General features: G+C 39.9%; 1 protein-coding gene across 14 annotated transcripts in view; it reads left to right on the forward strand.

Moving 5' to 3' along the window:
- The first annotated feature begins 1,602 nt into the window (after positions 1–1,602).
- Positions 1,603–24,323, forward strand: part of DOCK9 (dedicator of cytokinesis 9) — a 128,284-nt gene continuing 105,563 nt past the window's right edge. For 7 of the 14 annotated variants that reach the window (XM_074562344.1, XM_074562374.1, XM_074562384.1 and 4 more), the window contains exon 1: positions 18,658–19,501. In XM_074562344.1, coding sequence (XP_074418445.1) covers positions 19,340–19,501 — 162 coding nt within the window. In that variant the 5' untranslated portion in view covers positions 18,658–19,339. Of the gene's footprint in view, positions 1,962–18,657; positions 19,502–19,858; positions 19,901–21,240; positions 21,301–24,323 lie in introns of those variants that run through there. The other 7 variants (XM_074562365.1, XM_074562411.1, XM_074562474.1 and 4 more) reach the window with 3 other exon arrangements.

The raw sequence follows: 24,323 nt of genomic DNA on the forward strand, positions 1-24,323 counted from the left end.
ATTGAGATAAAAAGATGATCCCAAGATAGCTCATCCTAGGTACTCTAGTTAAATGTTTACATAGCTGCTCATCCAGTTCTGTATTCCGATAATCTGTCTCACCAGTGTCCAATTTTCTGATTTATCAGTCTAAACATTGACTCATAAACACACCAGGTCTTGGATTTGTGAGATCAGGAACTCTAGGTATCTTTAATGAGCCTGATGAGTCTACCTCTCTGTGCATTGTCTTTCTTAAGGTATAAAATAACACGAATGCTCAAGTTGTGACAGACGTCCTACTAAAATAACATAGATCACACATTTGAATAAATGAGCCTTAGCTACATGTCTACAATATCAGTGGAAAGATCCTTCACCAACAAACACTCCCTCAGCGTATTCTATACATTTGTGTATTTGGACTTTTTATCTGCCATCTTTCTGAAAGAATTGCCTCAACTATTTTGAATCTTATAAATTGTGGATGTATTTGTGAAGCATTCAAAAAAGGAGGCCCTTTCTCTTGCAGGCATTTCTTGAGTAAGCAACCTCGGGTACAAGCACTTTGTGATCTTTTTTTCCCACCTGAAAGGCACCTACCCCTCCAACTCACCCACAGCACTCAGCCATTGGTAAGCTGTATATAGTTCCATGTAGAAAAGTGTTTTTAGTTTATATAGAGAGATGCGTAAAAAGATAAAGGTTTGCAAGGTCTGAAATGCTCCAAGCATTTAAATGTAGCCATGAAGTGCCAGATGCCCGCGCACCCGCCGAGTTTGACAGCACCACCAACCACTGTCTCAGAAGAATGCACAATTCACGGTAATCAAAAGAAAAAAATCCACGGCCATGTGCTTTTATGCAACTGAGCACAGGCGCGCAGCTTCACCCACGGATTATCTGCGAGGAGAAAACCGCCCGAAGGAAAAACCCTCAAACACCCGAAGTTTCATTAGGAGGCACGGCCAGCGCTAAGCGGACACGCTGGCGCCCAGCTGCGCCTGCCGCAGCTCCAGCGCCAGCTTCCCAACTTGTTTGTTTTTCGCTACATCACGCCTGTACGTACAGATACAGGTACAAACACGGGCAGGGGCCGCTGTCGCAGAGCCCGGGCCGGGCTGGGCCGGGCCGGGCCGGGCCGGGCCGCCACAGCCCCCACTTACAGCGCTTTATCACCGGCCATCACCGGCCCTCACCGGCAACAACCCCCAGCTCCGCCCGCGCTTTGCCGCCGACTCAGGGCCGAATACTGCTCCCTGCCACACCGCGGGGTGCCCGAGCCGAGCGCGGCCCCACCGCCGCCGGAACGCTGAGGCGACCGCCACCGCCACCGCCACCGCTCCCCTCAGCCCGCCCCGTCGAGGGCGGGGCCTGCCGGGCAAAGGGCGGGAACTTCCGGCTCTGGCCGGCCGACCCCGCCCCTCACCTCGGCCTCGGCCCTGCGCCTAAGCCAATGAGGGTGGGGAGTGGCAGCCGGGCAGGTAACCGGCCGCCCAATCGGAAAGCCGCCGCACGCAGGGGACAGGTGGGGGCGGGGCCTCGCGTCTCTTCGCCCCGCCCCCTTCGCCCCGCCCGCCAATCGGCCTCGGCGGCGGCGCGCCCGAGGGGCTGTGGTGTGGAGAGGTGCAGGGAAGGGGGGGGGGGCGCGGCGCGGTGCGCGCCGGCTCCGCGGGGGGAGGGGCTACCTGCCCGGAGAGCGGCGCCGGCTGCGGCACCCGCCGGCGGGGGCTCGTGCCCTGCCCGCCTCCCCCCCCACCACCCATAAGGGCCGCCCCCGCCTGAGGGGCCGCCCGGCGGCCGGGCCGTGAGGGCAGCGGGCGGCCCGGGCCGGAGGAGCGCGGAGGCGGCGGTCAGCAGCAGCAGCCATGGCACTGATGGCCCCGGAGACTCGGAAGTTCACGCGGGCGCTGAGCAAGCCCGGCACGGCGGCCGAGCTGCGGCAGAGCGTCTCCGAGGTGGTGCGCGGTTCCGTCCTGCTGGTGAGTGCGGGGGGGGGGGCGGCCCAGGAGAGGCTGCGCCGGGGCCTCTCGGGGGGGGCAGGCGGGGGCCCCGGGCCCTTTGATCCCGCCCGGGCTGTCACGGCGGCGGCGGTGGTGGGGGTAAGGTCGGCGCGGCCCCGTGCCGGGCTTGCGGCTCCTCGCCTCCCCCCGGAGGCTGCAGCGGGCGGGTTAGACGGGGACGCGGAGGCAGCCATGGGATGCGGCGGGCACGGCCGGGCGCTCCCGCCCTCCCCGCGGTGAACTTCTCCCCGGCCTGAAGCGATGCGGGGCAGCCCCGGGGCCGGGGAGCGGCGGTGGCCTCCTGCCGGCCGTAAGCCGCTTCAGGCCGGGCGGAGGGGCCTGGCCGCCGCCTGTCTCCTCCACCTGTAGCGCGGGTGCGGCTGGCGCTCGGCCGTACCTGACCCAAGGGCTTTCGCCCGTCTGAAAATAGTGGTGCGAAAGTGGGTTTTCGCCTTACTCGTGTCTGCACACCGGACAGCTAAAGCGCGTTTTTTGTTGCGTGTTTCGTATGGAATGAAAGATGAGTGCTGGCAAGTGTAGCAGGAACGCTTTAGTATGTTGTCTCTACTGTCTGTACTGCGTTAGCACATGGTAGTTGTTCTTGCCAGTTCACAAATGGGCCCATTAATTTAATTTAAACCGCTGAAAGTAAATTTGTGTGAAGGTGCTAGAGGCAGCTGGGACCGAGAGGGAGCGAGGTATGTTTTTTGGCCTGGCTCTACCCAGGTGACGATATCTTAAACAGCCTCAGCAAGATTTTTCAGAGCTTCTGTCTTGAGGCTTTTATTCATGGTATGCATTTGTTTTCCATGTGGTTTTGTTATCTCCAAGGGGAATGTTTCAGTAAGCATTTAACCCTGTGTAAGTAGAGAGTTTTTGATGCTGGCGTTCCTGATACTGGAAACTGATCTGTCATTTGTTTTTCACTTCTGATAATGCTAAGTGTGGTCTTGTCTAACTTTTTTAACTGCTTGTCACAACGTGTTTGTCTTGTCATAGCTATGTTGTGAGAGTAACAAATGGTGTAGCTCTAATTCAAATACCTTTCTTTAATAAAATGATAGGTCTAAAATTAAATTACTCTATATGGGTCACAGGATATGTGATAGAAGACATAATATGCATAGTTCAGGGTCCACCTGAATACTGACAGCTTTCCACAAGACACTAGCATGTATACGTGTAATGACCATCCAATATATGTTAACACTTCTCCAGGGATCAAGTCTTTCCTGGGAAGAGCAGAAGGCGGCTATATATATATTTAAAAATATTTTTTGTATTGAGGGAGCATGAAAGGGATTTAGGTGTTTTCATGACAGAAATAAATGTTTCTTTTGCAGTAATTGGCAACCCTGCCCTCCCCCTCTCCTCCTTTAGAAGTTTTTTTTCTTATTTCACTTATGACTAATGTCATTGAGATGAGCTGGAAAATACTGATCGATTCTTTCATTCATTCAGGTTGACTAAATACATAAAAGGATGATATTCACTAATATTCCAGGTATTTTTGCTGCAACATCATATTCTGCAGAATTTTAAGGAGATGAAAGAATTGACGGTGTGAAGTGGTGTACTGTCTCAATCTTATTCTGGTCTTCCATCACTATTTTAGAAAGCAAAAATAGTGACTTAACATTGATGGCAACTTAACATTCATGTCAGGTTTGTGATCCTTTTCTGTTAGCTTGATGCATGGAGCAAAATCCCCATCTCTCTCCCATACAGTCTTGTGCTGAAATTCACCTTCCTGTTTCAGCCTTATTTTGCCCCTGCTGTTACATCTTTCCTACTATCATAAATGCTGTTCATTTTATCACTGAACTCCTATGTTCCTGCTCACACACTGTTTAAATCATGAAATAAAAGGCTAATGATTGCAGGTCTACCTTTACCACCTAACCTTTTCTTCCCCCTTTGAATGAACTCTCTTTGTTGAGCGTTGTGATGTTTGGAATGAAATTGTACTTTTTTTTTTTTTTTTTTAAAAAGGAGGAGTTCAGGTGGGATAATATTTTTCTTTGCTATAAAAGACTTTAAAAAATATTTACTTCTATAAGTTTGGCATCTTGAACTGTTTCTTAGCTGTTGGTGTGTCTGGGCTTTATCTGAAAAATCTCTTATGCTGATCTGGTGAACATGGTATTGTTACCAGTATTATAGTGGTTGTGGAATACTGCATTCAGATGTGTGGCTTTAAACAAAGGGAGACCTGCTCTTTTTCCTAAGTTACCTCTCAAAGCTCTTTGATAGAACTTCCTGAGGATTTTTTAAACTGAGCTGTCAACAAAATGTCTTGCTTAAAACATCGTTCAGCATTGGTAACTAATGTGACCTTACTGTCCCCGCTTGCTCATGAACGAATACTGAAAAAATACCGGAACTGTTTTCCATTGGCTTGGCTTGCAATGTAGCATCTGGAGGCTGGAAAGAGTAAATTCAAACTAGCAGTTCTTGGTGGGTGATCTGTCCAGATATGTACAACCGAATATTGCTTCTGACTGTACATCTCTGCAGCAGAATGTACTGAGCAGTGATGCAAGTCAACCAGTCTTTACTTGCAGTAGCAGATAAAAGTGAACTGCTAATACCTCTGAGGTTGTGTAGCTTCTCTAACTTGTTATTGTGGCTAGTGTTCAGTCCATTTTTACCATCATCGATGTATTGCTAGACTTAAAAATTAAATAATTAAAAGGTATTTCCCATCCTTAAATGAGGTTTAATAGATCACATTTCTAAAATATGCTTGTCTTTTCTGCTTTATAAATGTTCTTAGGATCATATTGATCAAAGAGGGATGAAAACAGGATGTCAGTAGGATAGCATGGTATATCTTAAATTTTCAGATTTCTCTTCAATGGAACTAAAAGCCATAGATTTTCAGTTAACTGACAGACTAAATAGCTTGGCTGAATAGTAAAAAAACATTAAGCAGATGTGGTCAGCCAAGCTAGTTTTCATCACAGAATGAAGCAAGCTATCTGGTCAGCATTTGACATCTTGTATGTTTTTTCTGTTAGATTTAGTTTGCTGAACCAACAAGTACATTTGGTTGCCTGAACTGAAAACTTCTTATTTGGCAATCAGCTTTTCACTGTAGTATAAGGCACGTAATATATATATATCTTGATTATTTGGGTTCAGTTTTTGCTATTTTCAGCTTGACAGCAGCATCCTTGCTGAATATTGCCTTGTGCATTGTTGATGTTGTTTTGACTTCAGACTAGCCACGTGACTTAATGTGGTGCCTCTGGCCACCCAAATACATTTATGTCTGGGGAGGAAGACTATGGGGATGACAAGTCTGTCTCTTAAACCAGCAATCTTACCAAGAGCAGTTTTCAATGCAATTTTAGTATTACACATAATTGGAAGTGGTCTCTAAGTGGTGATGAGTTACCCAAAGCGTGTTGCATACAGATCAGTAGGACTTCAGGATGGGTATGTGGTGTCTTGTTCAATGATACATTAGTGATAAATTATCTCGGTGACAAAACAATGCGTTCTACCCTATATTAAATTAAGCTGAGACTTAAGGATAATAAGCAATTAAGAGAATGTTTGGCAAACTTGCCTAGCTGTCAATAAAATGTCCTTATCAAGTAGGCACATGATGAAAATGTTTAAATATACCAAATAACACAGGAAAAATTGTTTCCTCTATGTCAAAATTAACATTATATTGAAGAAACTTGATATGGGAAAACAGGATAAAATCTGAGTGATTCCCAGATTGTTCTGTGCAGTTCTCCTTTATGATTTGGGTATATAAAATAGGTTTGAGTATTTGAAGGCTCAAATCATCATATCTTAATACAGTCTTGGGCTTTATATGTTAATTTCAGGTACCTGGCAGAGCTCTTGAGTTCTAAAACTCTTGCAGAAATTTAGCTTTTCAGATGTGGAGGAAAATCAGTATATCATAAAGACAATGCTTGGATCTCCTAACAAGTCTTTGATCTCAAACTCACTAATGTTCTTTCTTTTTTTTAAAGAAGACTTATTCCTGATTTTAACATGATGTCAACTTTGTCTTTCCAAAGACAAATCTCTGCTTTTTGTGAATCTCAACTCCATAAAAAAAGACGGCTAGGTGTACTCTATGCTCTATCATTACAACGTTTGTAACATAGTGGCGTTCCAAGAATACGGTTACTGGGAGGATTATGTACTATTAATTTCAATTTTGTATTTTTCCTTTTTGATTCGTGTATCCTTTCATATGCCCTGTGCACAGAGGGCTTGTGTGCTGTTCTGCAAAGCGGCTTCTCTGTAGATGATGAATGGAGTGTTTGGAACTTCATTAACTGCGAGATTTCAGTTGCAATGTTTGTGTAAAGAGAGATAGTTGATGACTTGCTTTAGGAAAGTAGGAACTCAAAAGTGGCATGTAATGCTAAAGGGATGAGGGAGGACTGGGATCTTTTAGAGCTGATGGGTACAGAAGAGTTGGAAACATGGATAAAACTTGAGCTTTCTGTAAATGGAATGTGAAATTGTTTACATAAGGAATTTGGAAGAAGCAAATTGTTATGAATGGATGAGTGAAAGCAGGGAAATGAGTACTGACACTGAAGATTTTAAAGGAAAAAGATTGCTGCTGACAATGAACATCATCCTAACACATCTCATCTTGGAGGAACTTGATGCAGACAGTAACACTTATTCAGTCGCTCTCTGAACTGTTGAACTTTCTCTTTACTTGCCGGGGGGGGAAACCTGATACTCAACCCTGAAGAAGTTATTTTAGTTTATGGTATGTACTGCTTACCTTTCCTAAAGGAAGTAAAAATTGGCAGAGAATAAGATCTTTTTGATAAAGGTACTAATTTTATTTTAGCGAAGTGCATATAAACCCCTTTTTGATTGCATACAAATACTAGTAAGAAAACTATGTGTTACTTCTGACAAGTCTGATACTGCTAAGACTTACCGAGTATGACAAACATTTCTGTGGTTGTGAAGATTCAGAAGCTGGACTATAGTACAAAAGTTTCTATTAATGAATAGCATTAAAATTATTTGAATTTTAAATGTCAGTAAGCTTCTTGTTCAGAAAGGGAATGTAAGGGAGAAAATACAGGACAGCTAATTTCCTGTGTGAACAAAAATACATTTAACCATTCAATAACATTAGATCATTCTTGTTGGCTGCACGTTATTTCTATATTATTTTCTGGAACTTTTTCTGTCCCACTAGATAAGGATAGTCATATTTAACATAGAGGAGTAAGTGCCTTAAAAATAGTTGTGTCTAATAAAACAAATGTCAGATGTAGGGTGATGCTGGATTAGATTTTCAGTCTATGGTGGCAGCAGCTCTCATGCAGCATGGAATACCCTCTCTTTCCTCTCTTCCTCCTACTCATGCCCTTTGATACACAATCAGGATCGCATATTTGTATCTCAATGGAAGTAGTGCTCATTACACCTGAATTTAAAATTGTGAATATCACAACCCATGATTTATTTTTTTTTCCCATAGTGAAGATCTTGTCCAATAAACTTAAAACCACGTACCCCGCTTAAAGTCATTTGGTTAAACTGCATTGCGCTTCTATGCAAATGTTTCAAAAGGGTCTGTAATTACTCAGTTTGAAAACTAGACCTTTAATGTCAACTGGTTTTTCTGTTGCATAGGTGTAGATGTTCAAGTTACTTTTAAGGGTATATGGTTATTAGACTGAGTGGTCACTTGCATGTCAGTAGCATGTGCCTGAGATTAGATAGCCATCAGGTATATGCATGTATATGCAAGCTCAATTTGTGAATTAGGCAGTTTAACCAGATATTTGTATTTCTGAGGTAGCTTTAAGATTTTGCCAAATTCATGCATGTGTGCTTTAAAAATAGTAGAGAAAAATTGCTGATAAGTCATTGAAGCAAATAAGGGGAGTTTAGTTTTCCAGATAGCAAGAATCTTGATTGTGTCCTCCTGAGAAATGTATTGCCTATATTGCGTTTATTTAAGAATTTTTGTAACTTTTAGAGGTGATTAGATGCCAGTGGCTCTTTATGGAGATAAAGAAAAGGTGTAATAGCTTCAGTGCCAGTGTCCAGGAAGCTCTTATTTAGACCTGAAATTTCTGATGGCGATTGAAGAACTTACCTAGTGCAGTGATCTTAAAAAATATTATATATTAAAAATGTACATTAAACTTCTTTCCTTAGCTAGTGTTTATTTTGGATTTTGAGGTTGAATGATCTCAAATACTTTACTTGACATAGATACTGAAGGCAAAACTCCTTCATTTGCAAAAGGGTAAAGACACATTCATTCTCCCTTGCCCCACTTAGGTTTTCTGGGTCCATGAAAAGCATTAATTATGAAAGGCAGAAAAGACATAAAGTTGCACAAGTTGTCTGTATATTACACAATGTCTTTCTTATTCAAACATTTTTGAAATAACTTATATCTAAAGATGAGAAGGTACTCCAATAATTCTGTGCATGTAACTTATTTTAGACCTTAATTTAGAAGACAGATAGATTTGTGAAGGGAGGATTACATTCTGTCTTAGTCCAGAGGTACTGATGTACTTAGTATCTTAAACTTAATAATTTATGAAATAGTGGTAGGTATTGCATAATGAGAAAGCTATGGAATTATTTTTTTTTCTTCAATTTTTCTGTAAGGGATCCTTAAGGTTCTTTTCGTGAGAATGCAAGTGAGCATATATTATCTCAAAATAGAGACTTCCTGTAATATGAAAAAAACCGTTAAATTAACAGTCTTAGGGGCCTTAAAAAGCAACCTGGTTAACATTCTGGACAAGACTTCTTGTACTAAGCAAGGGCCAGGATTTCATTGGTATGATGGACTCTGCTTTGGAAAAAAAGTTTACTAGATGTCTAAAGGTCTTCAGTTGAGCAGAAGCTCTGAAGGGGCTTTTATGAAGAAAAAAGGTTTCGTTGGAGAAATCCAACATCTGTACCTGAGTTTGTCTCCTGCTACGCTCCCATTGTAACTGGTTGAGAGAAATAGCAGCTTTGCTGCAGAAACATTAAGAAAATAAAAATCTTAATCTGACTGCAGGAGTGAGAGATGTGATTCTTGGCGTAAGGATGAATTACTGCGTCTGTTAGAACACTTTGTCATCTCCTCATCTATGCCCTATGAATCGGATATGACAGGAGGAATGGGGAATCCAGATACCGTCTTCTGCATTTTCGTACTGTCTCCAGAGATTGCTGCCTGGTTTGGAGACTCGGTCAGCTCAAGTAAAGGAAAAACGAGAAAGAAGATATTAAGAGCCTTTGTTGAAAACTGTCTGGATCCGGCACCTCAGACGCAACTAACCACTCTATTCTGTGATTAGCGCTCCATTTAAGGTAGCAGTGTTGCCTTGGGGCTACTGGTGAATATCCAGAATAAAAAAAAAAAAAAAAAAAGAGGCAGCAGGAAAGATCTCTCCAAGGGATGTGGTGCAAAGGGATGCTGTGGTTTTCTTACGCAATCACAGGCTGGAAGGGACCTCTGCAGATCATCTGGTCCTACCCTCTGCTTAAGCTGGGCCACTTAGAGCTGGTTGCCCAGGGCTGTCTCCAGATGGTTTTTGAGTATCACTAAGGATGAATATTCCACAACCTCCCTGGGTAACCTGTGCCAGTGCTCAGTTACCTTCACAATGAACAAGTGTTTTCCTGATGTTCAGAGGGAACCTCCCGTGTTCCAATTTGTGCCCATTGGCTCTGATCCTGTCCCTGGGCACCGCTGAGAAGAGCCTGGCTGTGTCCTCTTTGCACCCTCCCTTCAGGTATTTATATACGTTGATGAGATCCCCCGAGCCTTTTCTTTTCCAGGCTGAACAGCCCCAGGTCTCTCAGCCTCTCCTCATAGAAGACATGCTCCAGTCCCTTCATCATCTTTGTGGCCCCTTGCTGGACTCTCTCCAGTACATCCATGACTCTTTTGTGCTGGGGAGCCCAGAACTGGACTCTTGTGTACTTGTTCTATAAGGTATTAGTTTGCTTTTTAAGAACTGAGTGATCTTAGCTCTGTGTGCTGAGGAAGCAAGCAGATTGCAGGCTGATTCAGACTGGAGTACTTGGTGGTGTCAGTGTAAATTGAGGCCTTATCTGGAATTCTTGCTTTAAGCCTCTGAGCCCAGGCCAAGCTTTGGTTTGGGGCCCTCTCTGAGTAAAAAGGCCTGTTCCCGTTACAGGACCAGCTAGAATTTCTTTCTGCTCACCAGTTGAAGGAAAGGATGGCAGGTAGTTTAAGAAGGAAATTTGTTATTCAGCCACTGGAATTATTGTGTCAAAAAAGAACATCAAAGTTCAGAATCATTTTTCTATCTTGAGAGAATGAGAAGGAAGATATAAGTCAGTTGAGGCTAAACATTGCCTGAAAAATCTGATTCATGGGATTTCTGTGGAAAGTTTAAATGTAAAGTAGACCTTGCTATATACAACATTGCCAATGCTGGTAAGTCTGTTTGGTTTAGACTGTCTTTTTTTCTCCTAATTGCTATTGTAGTACTCTTGAAAAGTTTCTTCTAGTGATAATTCTGGAAAAGAATACTAGAAGTTAATAAATATGAGGCACTAAATCAACAGAACCACTCACTTTTCAAAATGATACCTCATTCTTCGAAACATGTGTGAGATTTTCAGGGATGAATGAGTTTGTGCATAAACAGTCCCTACAAGTTGAAATCAAATAGTCCCTTTTGAAGTTTCTTTTACTAAGAAACATAGTTGTTCATGCAGTAGGAATATCAAGTGACCTCACATAAAATGTACTTTAAAACACAACTCCTCCCCAAACCTCCCAAACAAAACAAGAAAACCAACCCCAACTCCCCACTCCCAAAACAATAAAAAAAAAAAAGTGTAGTCACAACAAAGCTGAGGAGTAATGCTGATCCAGAGCTGCTAGAATACAGGGAAGCCTGTAATATAGGTCCATCGTTGTAAATAAATAATCCTTAGCTGCTGCTTTGTATAATTCTGGGTGCTTTTTGATACTCAGGTGTAGCTATTGACTTAAAAAGAGATGGCATATTGACAGGTACTGACCTAGGTTTGGAAATTTGAGGCACAGGCTAAACAGCTTTTAGTACTTCTAGGTACTCTGTACATTCCTGGATAGGAAGGAGTTACTTGGTGAATTCAGAGATAAGATGAGTTTATATTTTTACTACTATAAAATTAACCCCCCAACAAAGAGTGACTACACATTATACTCAGAATGGATAATGTTTGTATAATTTTAAGTAGAGAAAGCACTTAAATATCTGTTTACATCAGTGCAGGATGTAATAAATTGCAATTTTTGTGTTATCATAAGTGAAATGCAGTTGATTTCAGGAGCCTGGAATTGAAGGTACCTGAGTTTGTAGACGTTTAATTTGGTTTCAGCTTGCAAGTCCAGAGCCTCCACTGCCTTTGGATGCTTGTGTTTTGACATTTATATGATCTTGCCACCTTATTGGTTACCCAAGTCACAGCTGTCCTTCATATGCTGGAAGGAGTACAGAAACATACATGAATAAGAAAAATAGAAGCTCCACAGAAAGAGCTGGGAGTTTTCAGTGGGAGAGGCAAAGGATAGGGTAGTAAGATAGCTCTTGGTATCATTTTAACAGGATTGTGAAGAAATCAGAAGTCAAATGGGTACGCTAGCTAGCATTGTGGTTATTAACATGTAGAAAAGAGGCTTTGGTTTTAAGGTAATGGAAAGGTAGTCATCTGTTTTCCAGTTTGATCACATTGCCGATGCTATTTAGTGATCTTTGTTCTTTAATGTTGCGTAATGGTTTTTATATCCTTTGGTTTCAGGCGTACTCTTCTTCACCACAGCGCTGATACTGACTGAAGTGTTTGCACTTCACTTGTTGACTTTCTGGGCTCATTTGTAAGCGTGGTTCTAAGTGACTACAACCAAGCAATAAAATAATACAGAACTGAAGCTTTGTGAAAATAAGTTTGAAAGTCGCCTCACCTAGCCCATTCCTCATTTGCCCCAATACAGTGATGATAAGTGGTATTTCAGGCCTTAAAGCATATTTGCACCCACTTGTGCTGGCACAAATACTTGCACAATGTAATGTCATCTGATGTAGTAGGCGGTTTAGCTGAAAATTAGTAGTATGTTTCTCTTTAAGGAATGTTCAAGGAGGCTTCACTCTTACTATTTGCTAGTCCAAGAGGGATTTTAAATTCATGTTGGACCTCAAACGTCAGTAAGTTTAAAAAGAACATTCAGGTTAATGAAGAGATGACACACATCATAATTATTTGAAGGATGCTATTCTAGTTTCCTTCAGAAATTGTCTTGGGATATTTGCTTGCCAGGTTTGTTAGCACCTTAGAGTTATTTGCCTGGTATTGTATAGGCTCTTAGATGTCTGAATAATGTTGTATATTAATTTCTTCCCTGCCAGAATGTACAGCATGATCCAGTAAGTTTTTCATCACATGAAATATGAGGCTTCTAATAGGAAAAAAAATAATCCTGGTAATGTTCAAGAGACAATACTTCAAGCGTAATATTTTGGCAGCTAATGGTCTGCTGGAGGGGAAGTTGGAACTTGTTCGTGACTGGACTAAGAACAAAGGGAAGGAGAAAGACCTGGATCTGAATAACGTCTATGGAAGGATTAAAAGTATAAAAAGGATGTATTAGCCCTGAAGGTTCTGGTGCTCTTCCCTGAACACAGTAAGGTTGCTCAAAAACTGGGTTTTAGTATTATTTTTTTTCCTAGTCTACTGTACTGCTGACCACTATTTATTCTGGCATGGTTTGATCAGTGTTTCTGAAAATAATATCCTATAATTAGTAACTTGTTCTGTGGCTCTCTAATAATAATACATTTCTGTTCTTAGTTATTTAAGAGCCCGGAATAATCACTTCAGCTTCAGAAAGCTGAAAGTTATGTGACCACTAGATGGAGTCCAGTGAGCATATTTCAATACTAGAAATCCTATGTTATGGCTTGAAAATGTAAAACATCTAAAAAGGCTAGGTGTTTTATGTCTCATGGTTAAGAATAAATGTTCATCTGTTCAGTTGAGATGGACTTGGCCAGCTTCCTGAAGTTGTTTGGGTTATTCTTGGTATGTCTATCCTCAAGGTATATTTGAATTAAGTTTGAACTTAAGCTGTGTGCTTCATTGACAGCTCCTAGTGCTCATTTATGGATAGAAGTGTATTGTTATTCATGTAAGAATGGACTTGTGAGAAGACTGACCTTTCTGCAGCTGTCAACTATGTGACCTAAAACTATTAGTTATGGTATTTAGGATTTTGTAACTAGCAGGATTTAAAATTTGTGTCCACCTCTCCATCAACACATAATAATGTGTACAAGATTAAAATCTCTGGAATAGCATTTCTTGGATTGCATCATTTATGCTTCCTTCCCACTTCTCTAAATGTATAAAAGATGTAATGGACACAAACATTCCCTTGTTTGTTGATTAAAAGAAACTTGTGATATTAGCCAGCTATGACAGCTTCCTTGACTAGATAGGACAGAACTAAATCTTGCTCTGATTTTCATAAGCATTATTTTTTACTTTTGATATGATCTTTGACATTAGAAGCACCTCATATGAATGATAAACTGCCTCTGGTCTTCAGCCTGGTGATATACTTAGTATTTTTAATGTCACAGTAGTTTTTTGTTTCCGTTGGATGCAAATCTCTTCTTAGGGAGTGCAGATTCTCGGACAAAATTACATGGGAATCCAAGAATGCTATTCTCAAGCCACCTACTGGAGTAATCGTATCGGCTTTGTTCTGAAGGATGGAATTTTCTTGGATCTTTTCTCTTTTTCTGTCTCTGTGGTTAGTGTGTGGCTACCCAGTGTAATGCCACAGAATCATGGAAAAGTACAGGTTGAAAGGAAAACCTCTCGAAGTCACCTAGTGCAATCTCTTGCTCAAGACGGTTCTGGTTAGAGCACCTTGCTCAGAGACTATGCCAATCTGGTTTTAATATCCACAAAGATGGAAATACTTTAACCCTGGTAGCTCACAACCCTCATGGTTAAAAAAAAAAAATAATCCTTTTATGCAAATGGAATATTATGTGTCTGTTGCCTCTTGTCCTATGACTGTACCTTCAAGAAGAGTTGGGCTCTGTCCTCTCTTTACCTCACTATTGGGTAGTTGCAGGCAGCAATAAGATTTCACTTTATCCTTCACTTATGGCTAAACCATCCAAGGTCTCTTAGATTTTTCTCATGTGTCATATGCTGCAGCCCCTAAACCATCATGATGGCCCTCCAGCAGACTCAGTCCAATATGTCAATGTCTTTCATATACTCAGAAGCCTGCTCAGTGTGTTCAAGTTGCTGTCCAACAAGATGTCATCCTTATCCACTCATTCAGACCACATCTGCCTAATTTGGCTACAAGGATGCTATGGGAGACTATGTCAGAAGCGTTGTTTTACTAACATTATTCAAGGTCCATTGCTGTCTCCTTGTTCACAGAGTCAACCTGCTCATTACAGAAGGCAAACAGGTTGGTCAGGCATAATTTATCCTTGGTAAATCCATGTTGTCTACTTTGAGCCGCCTTCTTATTCTTTATATGTTGGGAAATAGCTTCCAGGAGGGTTAGCGTCATGATTTTCCTGGAGACTGCAATGAACCTGACCAGCCTGTAGTTCCCCATATTCTCCTTCTTGCCATTCTGGAAAAGAGATATGAGGGTTACTAAGAATAAGCCATATTCAAACAGATGCTCTGTACTAGTTTTGACAAATCAGGTGCTTAAGAGTTTTACTCTTGACACAGAGTAAAACTCACTGTTGTGGCCACAAAGCAGCTTTTAGCACAATTCCTTCTTTCTGAAGAAACATGAGTTCTTGCAGACAATTACCTGAAGAAGCCCTTCCATGAAATTTGCATGAAGCAATCATTGCAGAAACAGCCCTTGCAACAGGAACCAGCACTCTTCTTCGTCTTCTCTAGGAATACTCCTATTAAGTATGAACTGTTGTATATGCACTTTTCCCCTCTTGCAGGGCTATTGGATCTTCAGTTCTTTCCTGCAACACAGCTTTATCAGGCAGAAGCAAGCACATTGGCTTTAATGTACTATCATCTGGTTGTTAAGGCACTCCGAAGAGTGCTAAGTGATGTTGGTGTTAGTCTCTGAGCTCAGGAGGCTTTAGGCCCACATCTCTAGCATTCTGAGCTGATATACAGGCAGTTGCCAGATGGAAGGTAGTGCTCCACCTACAAATACTGTCATGTTTTGTGAAAAGCTGCATTCAGTAAGGATGTGTTAAGATCTCTAAGGAACCAGATGCTCACTTCTGTCAAGATGGCATCAATTTGTACATGTTAAATATCAAGGACAACTTGAAGGTAAAAATGTAAATACCTGCTTCTAATGTTTCAAGAGATTAAGGATATTTTTGTGGCCCTTATGCTAGGGCCCTGTCCCTAGATGCTTGAGTCCTGCCTGAAGTGTGTTCTCTTGCAGATGTGGGCTTGTGACTTCATGGAATGTTTTACTTTAGTGGTGGCATGTCTGAAGACAGACTGTCCATGTTGTTTTGTAGTAACACATTCCATTGGAAGGTCTCCCTGGTTTGATCTGTATCCTCTCAACCGTTCAATTTCTGTCTAGGTGCCTCTAATAAGTTCTCATTTTGTTAGTGAGAATTTTATAGGATCCCCTGAAGATTGTAAATTGACCCAGGTAATGAATTCCCTAAAGACTTTTACCTTTGCAAATGTTAAACAATGACAAATGGAAACGTGTAAGTGTTGGTTAGAACTGACTGATTTCTATTACAGGTGTTTAGTTTGTATCTGTGTGATTGTGTTTTCTGGAAGTCATTTGGCTGTGAAAGGGTTGCTTAACGTGTTGATTTGAAGTCCTCCAGTTCCCAAGTGAAAAGTGATTATTAGGCATTTACTGTAATTAGAGGAGGGAACTGGTGGTTAGACCCTTAAAACAATTGTGTAACTGTACTGTTAAACAGTTCCCAACAATTTTTTTGGAAGGGAACTAGAGCTTCTTTATTACCTGTCTAAGAGAGCAGGTCTTAAAAAAATATGATTGTCAACGACTTGGAACTAACACAACTAATTCATCTTTTTGTCTTCGGGAATCTCATAGTGCAGCCAGTACCGATTCAATATAGTATATAGCAAGGAGGAGCTTATTGCTCCCCATCTAAACAGGCGCTTTGGCTTAGGAATGTAATATTTACAATATATACTAGCTCAAATAGCTCTTCATAAGTCCGCACGCTTTCTGGTGCAGACCCTTTTTCACAAACCAGGAGAAGACAGGTATTAGTAATGTCTCGTCTCTACAGCCTTCCTTTTCTGCCCTCCACTCTTCCTTATGGAAAAAGACATTTTCATAACCCAGTCTCAGCTAGAGGCAGTTTCCAATGTCTAACTTGCTGCTCATGGGATGTACAGTCTGGGCTTGTTCATATGTTGGGGTTTTTTTTTGTTCTGTTTTTTCTTTTACCATTGGATTAAGAGTTTTACCTACCTTAGGCTGGCTTTTAGCTCGGTAGAGCAAGTTCTGTCAGACTTTTACAAGATTATTTTTTTCCAGCCTCACTTTTCACTTTGAGATGTGATACTGTAATGGATAATATTACATTGTGTCACATTTCTGTCTGGATGTTCACTGCTTGTGCAGTGGGGTTGCTCATTACAGTTTCAGGAACCTCCTTGGTGAAGCTGGAAACTTCTCCTTTGCACCAAATTAATGTCCTAGGAAAATGTTTGCTTGTTGACAAACTGCTTTACATTGCATACTGTTCAGATTTCTCATAATATTAATATTTAAGCATCTGGCCAAGCTCCTCCTCCCTGTGGTTTCTTCATCACCCCTCATGTCCCCATATTTATCTCCCTTTCAGTCTCTGTTTGGAATGCTTTTTATGTAGTTGCTGTTACCACTGTGCTGATCCAAGTCAGTTTCAGTTGCCTTTTCTAAAACAGTGTAGAAACACGATGCTAAATTTATTCAAGATATAATCAGAATTAAATTTGTTCTTAATTGGTTTTGAATTAGAACACCTCCCAGGGTCACTTCCAACCTGACTTAGTCTGTGATTCTGTCATGTGTTTGTCTTTCCAAATGAAATCTTTTTGTCTTCCTGTCTCTCCACATCCTACCTAGTGCATTAGAAGTGACGTCATTTTCTATGCATTTGAAGGAACTGTCTAGTGCATGATAATTTGTTGCAAACTTACTTATTTTTCTCATCCTCTCTTAAGGAATGAGCTACATTTTTTTTTTTTCTTTTTTTTGGTAGAAAGATTTCCTATTATGGAGTCTCTGAAATTGCCTGGAGAACCCTTTTAACAGTGCTTTCTTTTAACAACCTCCTAACTTTTGATATCGTGTGTGGAACCTGAATTTTGTCAGGTCTCTGTAATCCTACATTCCAGGTGGGAACGAAGGGCTTCCGCACTAGAAACAGTTAACTTGAATATGTTTTTTGGGGGTGCCTTCCATGGTAATTCCTATGACTTTTTTTCCTGACATGTTTGCAGGGATGTGTTTATCCGCCCTTAGTGAATGGAACAGAGGCATTTCCTCACTGACCTGCTTCTTGTTTTCAAAGAGGGTAGAATAGATAGAGAGGCAGAAAAAGGTACAGAGACATTGCTGTGCAAGGTTCATGGTTATGTATGAAGTATCTTTGCCCTTCAGAGCAGAATTTATTCATGCCAAATTCTTCACCACTACCTTCTTTATTCTCCTCCTCCTTATTAACAGAACTACCTTAACAAAATTTGTATTTCTTACAATATGTGGAGTGTGCTAACTGCTGCCTTTGAGAATATGAGACTGGCAGGAACTACTTGGATCACTGTCAAATATCGATTTTTTTTTTTGTTTGTTTTTTTTTAATCAATGTGTCTGCATGTTATTATGGTGTAGTTACGTTAGAAATGTAATGAGAAGCGTACTGAGATGTATTAACTAGCCAGATGTCAGGGAAAAATGCTAATAAATCTTCAATATTTCTTCTGAGTGGTCTCATTATAGCATGCAAGTATTTCCTTGAGAGAAGTTAATTTGCATGGGGGCAAATCTGTAGCAGACATAATTAATCTGTTTATTCCTTCTTTTCGTCCTTCACTAAAGTCCTTTTAATTTAGCTTTTTTTAACTCCATTGCAACAATTCTGAGTCTGTAAGTTCACCCTTTCAACCAGTTTTACAATTTGGTAAGTAAATATATCTCAGTGCTTTCAATTTAGCAGAAATATAAAACTAACCCACAATCTCTGACAGGATACTGTTATGGTGGGGATTGGGACAGTTATTTTTTTGCAAATTCCTTGCCTTTAAAAGTAGTTTAAAAAATTTAACACTTCTGTGTCACTTAAAGATATTTACATACTTTTACAACAGATACCAGTACAGTATGTGGAGTAGAATCCTGTGGTGATAAATTCAATCAGTACAGGTGCGATTCACTATAAACCCATGGAATTTAAGCATTTTAAATTGTATTCTGTAATTTTGTTTTAGATTTGCATATTGGTCTGAACTAGATGCTCAATCTGCTGTGTTCCTTCCACACCCCCCCCCTTTTTTTTTTTATGACTATTGACTATTTGCAGTCAAGAACTAGATAAAGTCAGTTGCTGGCAGGTGGGAATTGACTGATCACTTTGCGTGTGAAGAAGAAAGGAAAAAGTAAAGACAGCCTTCATCTCCCTTGTGGTTTGCCTGAACTGATAGCAGCATGCTGATAACATATAGATTTGATTGAAGCAGGTTTACATAACACATTGGGTTTTTTCCATAGCAGCAGTCATTTAAGATTATTCCCTTCGTATTTTGAGTTTTTTATTTTGAAGTTTTTTGTTTTAAACACTAAAAAGCACATATAGGTCAAGCAAAGAAATGTTTGCCAGTACGAACTCTGTGCTAAGCATTCTGGGAGAGTGCTTTCTTGCAGCAGATGAGGATTCTTTGTGGCTGGCAGCAGAAACTGCAGCAGTATCTTTGCAGTTTCCTTTCATCTTTGATTATGTTCCAAGGATCTCTGAAATGTAGGAGCTCTTTCCCTGACCCTCTGGAATATCTTTTAATCTCTGTTGTGGAGTATAGCACATGCTGAAAGCCTCCTATCTTCTACAGCTGAGGTATCCTTTGCTTTTCATTGCTCCCTGATTTTTGTCTTCTGCGGCTGGATTTTTGGCAGTGTTTGGCTTAAGCAAATAGGATTACATTTCAGTAGCTGATGGTTTCTAGTCAAGGAACATACTAAATGTCGGACCTAATGAAGATGGTACAAAGAAATATTTCTGCGAAGCACAGGAAAATTATTCGAGCCGAGCAAAGGAAGAAGACATTGTGCAAATGCAATCGGGGCTGCTAGAAATGCAAAATTCAACAGATCTGGAATGGGTTGCACTACAAGTGTGGTTCTGTTTAAAGGCATTCGTACAGTTTTTGAGAGAAACTGTGGTTATATTTGCAAACAGCAAGGGGAAAACAATGCCCTTGAATACACAGCATTCAGCTTGCCAAATGAAGATTCAGGAATATTGATTCATTCATCCCTGGTAAATACAAACTTGTTTCTTTAATAATGTTATGTGCTAATTGAAAGCTAAACTTAAAACAGGATAACATGTTTATTTAACGTTTACTGTGTACAGACATGAGAATCTTGATACTGTGGGGTGTTAGTGCATGTATGTAACATGTAATACATGTGTGCATGCAGCTGTAGTGTTAAAGCTTATGATTCATATTCATTATATCATTTAGACTTGTATTGATAGCTCTGAAGTATTTGCAGTCCATAAACAGGATTGTTATAGAGGATTGTCTGCTGTTTGATCTTTCTAAGCATACTCTTGGAATGTATTTGGCACTTCAATTGAAGAAAAACAGATGATTACATTATTTGGAAAAACTAAGGAATGCATTGTTAGGAAAACAGTAACCCAGGATTTGAGGTTTGTTTTTTTTTTTTTTTCAGATGGATTTGAGTACATTTTCTTTCTTTTTTTTCTCTGAAACTATTCTATTTCTGTTTAACTTACTGAAAGGGATACAGGAGCATTCTAGAAGAAAAAGAAATGGTTAAAGGGAGTAATAACTGTTTTCTGAACCTGCTTTGCTCTCAAAGGCTTTTTTAGGTGTTGCCTGGTGCAAAGAAAACAGGCTTTAAAGTGAGACTGTCTTCTTTGTACCCCCTAGGTTAATGACGCATTTGTGCGTCAGATGTATTGCATTTAGGCTTGAGGGGGTGGAATTGCAATAGCTACTGTGCACTGCTTGCTTCAGAATTAGGCTAGTTAAGGATTTAAATATTTATTTAAAATAATTTGGGGTTACTTGTTAATTGCTTTGTCACTGGCTAGGTAGTTGGAATAAGAGGGGTGTGGTACACTGAAATAACTGGACAGATTTTGACAAGCTTGTAGTGCCTGCTGGCATACCCACGCTGAGCAACTGCAGTTATGGAAAGCCTTTAGAAATTTCACAAAGCTTTGTTGTTCAGGTCCTTTCTTGCTGAACTCAAATACAAGAAAAAAAGGGTGTGTGTACGTATGTGTGTATCTGTGTGTGTGTGCATATATATATGTGCATATATATATATGCACACACACATATGATATGCTTCTATACATAGATACACACCCACAAGCTTCCAGGAAAGAATACAGAATAATCTGAACTATCTTCAGAAGCTTAAAATAACTTACAGTATGTATATTACCCTTCATGATAGTATTGCATTTTATAAATTCTTAATGTGGTTTGATGTTAAAAATAAAATGGCTTCCTCTAGGTGTTAGAAGCCTTTTTACACTGTTAGCCATTTTTAAGTTAACCTCATACATGTGCTTATTAGACATTTGTTAAACTCTGGACAATGAATGCTTTCAATAACTTTTGTACTCCATTGAATTTAGGACCTAACCCCTTTACTGGCCTTAAATTCTATATAGTTAGATGATTGAATTTAGAAATACTTTTTAAAAAATGTAGTGTGAATTATTGTAACTCGGAGGTTGCAGTGAAAATTTTTTGAATTGGTGTTTGGTTTTTTCCCCTCCTCCTTTGTTTCATGTGGTATTGTTACAGCAATAATTTCTCTGTAATTCAGCCTGACACAATTGGCTTGCAAACTGGCAAGATTAAGCACAAAATATCCTTAGTCTGACGTTTACAACCAAAGTTCCACATTTGTCGCTTAGGGTTTTTATTTTCAACCCCAAAATTCCTAGATGCTTTTAAATAATGATACTATTTTTTTTTTTTTTTGATTTTTCCCGTATGGCTTTATCAGCTTGGTTTAACTGGAAGTGGTGGATCAAGATAAGTTTCTTCCTGGGATAAATACCTGAAGGTTAGTATGGAAGAGTGTGCGGAATTGAGGGGTCAGAATGACTTCCTGCTCATTGTACTGGACTGGTGTAGTCCATAAGAACAAAAGTCAGGATTTTTACAAGAAAAAAACGGGACTTCTTTAAAAGGTCATGCTCTTGATGGTCAAGAGCTGGCTTTCTGAGTTGTTGTCTGAGGCTGGGGAGCAGTTGTTACTACCCCTGATGAGTGGAAGGCAGGATTCTCTGAAGAGTGGGAAGAGGGGGAAAGATAGTGCAGTCCTGGCAACAGTGACAAATGGTTTTATGAAACTTGTCTAAGCATACACATACAACTCTTAAATTATATAATATTTGTACTCCGCTATAAAAGCTAATTTGGCCAGCTCTTCCACTTCTGAAGTGTTGCTTTCAGGAGGAGAAATTACTCTGCTACTCACTGAGAAGCCGTGCAGGGAGGTGAAGACTCCAGGAATCCTCTTCTCTGAAGAGGATTCCTGTACGGCCAAGACCAAAAGAGAGCGGCAGTGTGTCACTTCCCTGGGTTTTCTGCTGGTGGTTGTTGCAACAGATCCAAGCGTGGGTGTATGGCTTCACCTGTTTGTTTGTCTGTGCTGGAACAGATATTCAAGCTGCAATTTCTTACCTCTGCCTTTTTGGCTATACCTACTCTCTGGTCTATTTAGCTATTTTGGATCAAATATCTCCTGATATAGAGCTGTTGTCAAAACACCAGTGAATTTCAGGAAGTCCTTTAATTTAAGAACATTTTGATTCTCTTGCAAAACCTGTGTTGGAAATCTGTGAAGATTTTCTGTGAACAGAAGGCTCTCGGGAAGTAGTTCTCCTTGAAGGAAAAATCTCCTGTTCTGTGAAGAAATAAGGAGGCAGAAGTAGTTGATTTAGCATACATTTTTCTTATTTACCTTGTAATCCAGAGGTCACGAGGTTATATCTAAAGTCTAACTGAAGTTTTATCTTAAGCAGATCTGCTTTTCTGATTGCTTGAAAGAAAGATAAAATGAAGCCTGGGTGAGAATGTCTTCTCGGGAGTACAGTTTATTTCTATACATCTGATGTCATTCAAACTTTCAATGAAAATGCTGTCTCATGTTTGGGAACATTTCTAGCCTGTCACATACACTTTATCTTGCTAGAACACAGGATCTCATAGGATCTTCAGGTTCACATGGATAAGAATCAATTGTATTAGTAAAAGATTATAAATTTAGTTCGAGATGCTATTAAAAGTTGCATCAAAATTAATGAAAATCTGTTTTCCCTAGATGTCCACCTAGGACATAGTATTTTCTGCAAATACTGAGAAAACATTCTTATTTGTTTAATTTTGTAGTAAGCTGAAGGATACAGTTTCAAAATATTGGCTTGTACGCTTGATGTGCATTACTTAGTTTGTTTTGGTTTTTCTATGGTTTTTTTTTTTTTTAAATCCATTCTCAGCATGATATTACATGTTATTTCTGCTGTGCTGCAGTTTCTTTGAGTTAGGAGGGTTTTTTTCATGGCCTTTGTTTTTATATTCAAATTTCATTTTTTGGTAATCATAATATAACCAATGACTATCTAAGAGTGAAGTGTTACTGTACAGTTTAGGGCCTAAACAGCTGTTTCAGATGGTAGACAAAGATGGACAATGAGCAAGGGAGAATGATGTGGTGACAATAAAACTAACAACATTTTAAAAGTTTGGGGTTTGCTAATAAGCCTTTTGAAGTATTCAGTGAAGGAAGAGGCTAGGTGAGTGTGCTAGCAACACCAATGGAGGAGACAGAAAATTCTAAAGTGAGACAGACTGGGCTGAAGGACATTAATGTATTTTTTTTTTTCTTTATATTTGTCTGAAGATCGCAGAAAGCAACTACTTAAGGTAGTTTAGTAGCTTCAGTGTGTACAAGATATGGTCTAATAATTTTAAGTAGTCTTTTTATTTATTAAGTCTGATATGGAAAATATCCTTAATTTGAATAACTGTTAGTTAATTTGTGCTTACACGGGTCTTGAAGAAATGCAGGGCATTTTGAAATAGTGTATGTCCAGCTTTTAATAGGATAGATCTAGGTATTTCCTGGAAACAGAACCACAGACCTTAGATTCTAGTAACTGCAGTTTCTTAGTCCACATCACCTGCCGACTTGACAGCAACGTCGTTATTGGGTGTTACTGAGTTTTTTTGTGTGACTGCTCTATCTGTGCTGCTCATGAGTCATTTGGTTTATTAATAAACTGTGGCATCGTTAAGATATACCAAAGTCTGCACGTGGGAAGATTGATTAATGATGGCAATGAGCTATGTCATTCTGGAAATCATTCCACAGTAGACATTCAAGTTGTAAATATTTTGATTTCAGAATAATATTAAATTATATGGTTTTATTATGTATTTTTCAAAAAAGACTTTCCTTGACGTAACGTGTGAGGTGTTTAAAATAAACCTTAAAACCTTAATTTAGTAAAAAGCCTTATATTAAGGCTGTCTGAATTAACAAATTAATATCAATTTGTTTATTTAAAGTAGAAAAGTTTAGTAGAAATATATAAAGGAGAGAGTTCTAAGGAAGTAATTCTGCTGAGTAAGTGGAATTTTTTTTTATGTGCTTAAACAGCTTATGCAGCAATTCTCTAATGGTGTGCAGATAATTTGTATGGCTTAGTCTGTTATTTCACTCTCATAACTTGCTTCAACTTGTAACTGTATTACAAGTGGCTTTTATTCATTAGCAACTGGAGCATTAGACCTAATTAGGCCTCTTAATAAGGAAGAAAGAGACATGTATGGGTACAGCATCTAACTGTTGCATAGTTTTTCATGGGTCAGTTGAATGAGAGCATTTCTTTAATCTCCTTTCATCTTACTGCTTTTGGTGAATAAAAAGCTGGTGTCTTATGTGCTGGCTTGTGGTTTTGGCTAAATCTCCTGATGGTTTCTGTAGACTTTTTTTGTTTGTTTTGACCTTTCAGTAGACTCCTTTGGGAAGAATGCTTAAATGTCTGTCTCTGGTATCTGTCTGCCCTCTCAGCTGGGGAA

Source organism: Larus michahellis, chromosome 1 (genome assembly GCF_964199755.1).
Source record: "Larus michahellis chromosome 1, bLarMic1.1, whole genome shotgun sequence".
In the NCBI taxonomy this organism is placed as follows: Eukaryota; Metazoa; Chordata; class Aves; order Charadriiformes; family Laridae; genus Larus; species Larus michahellis.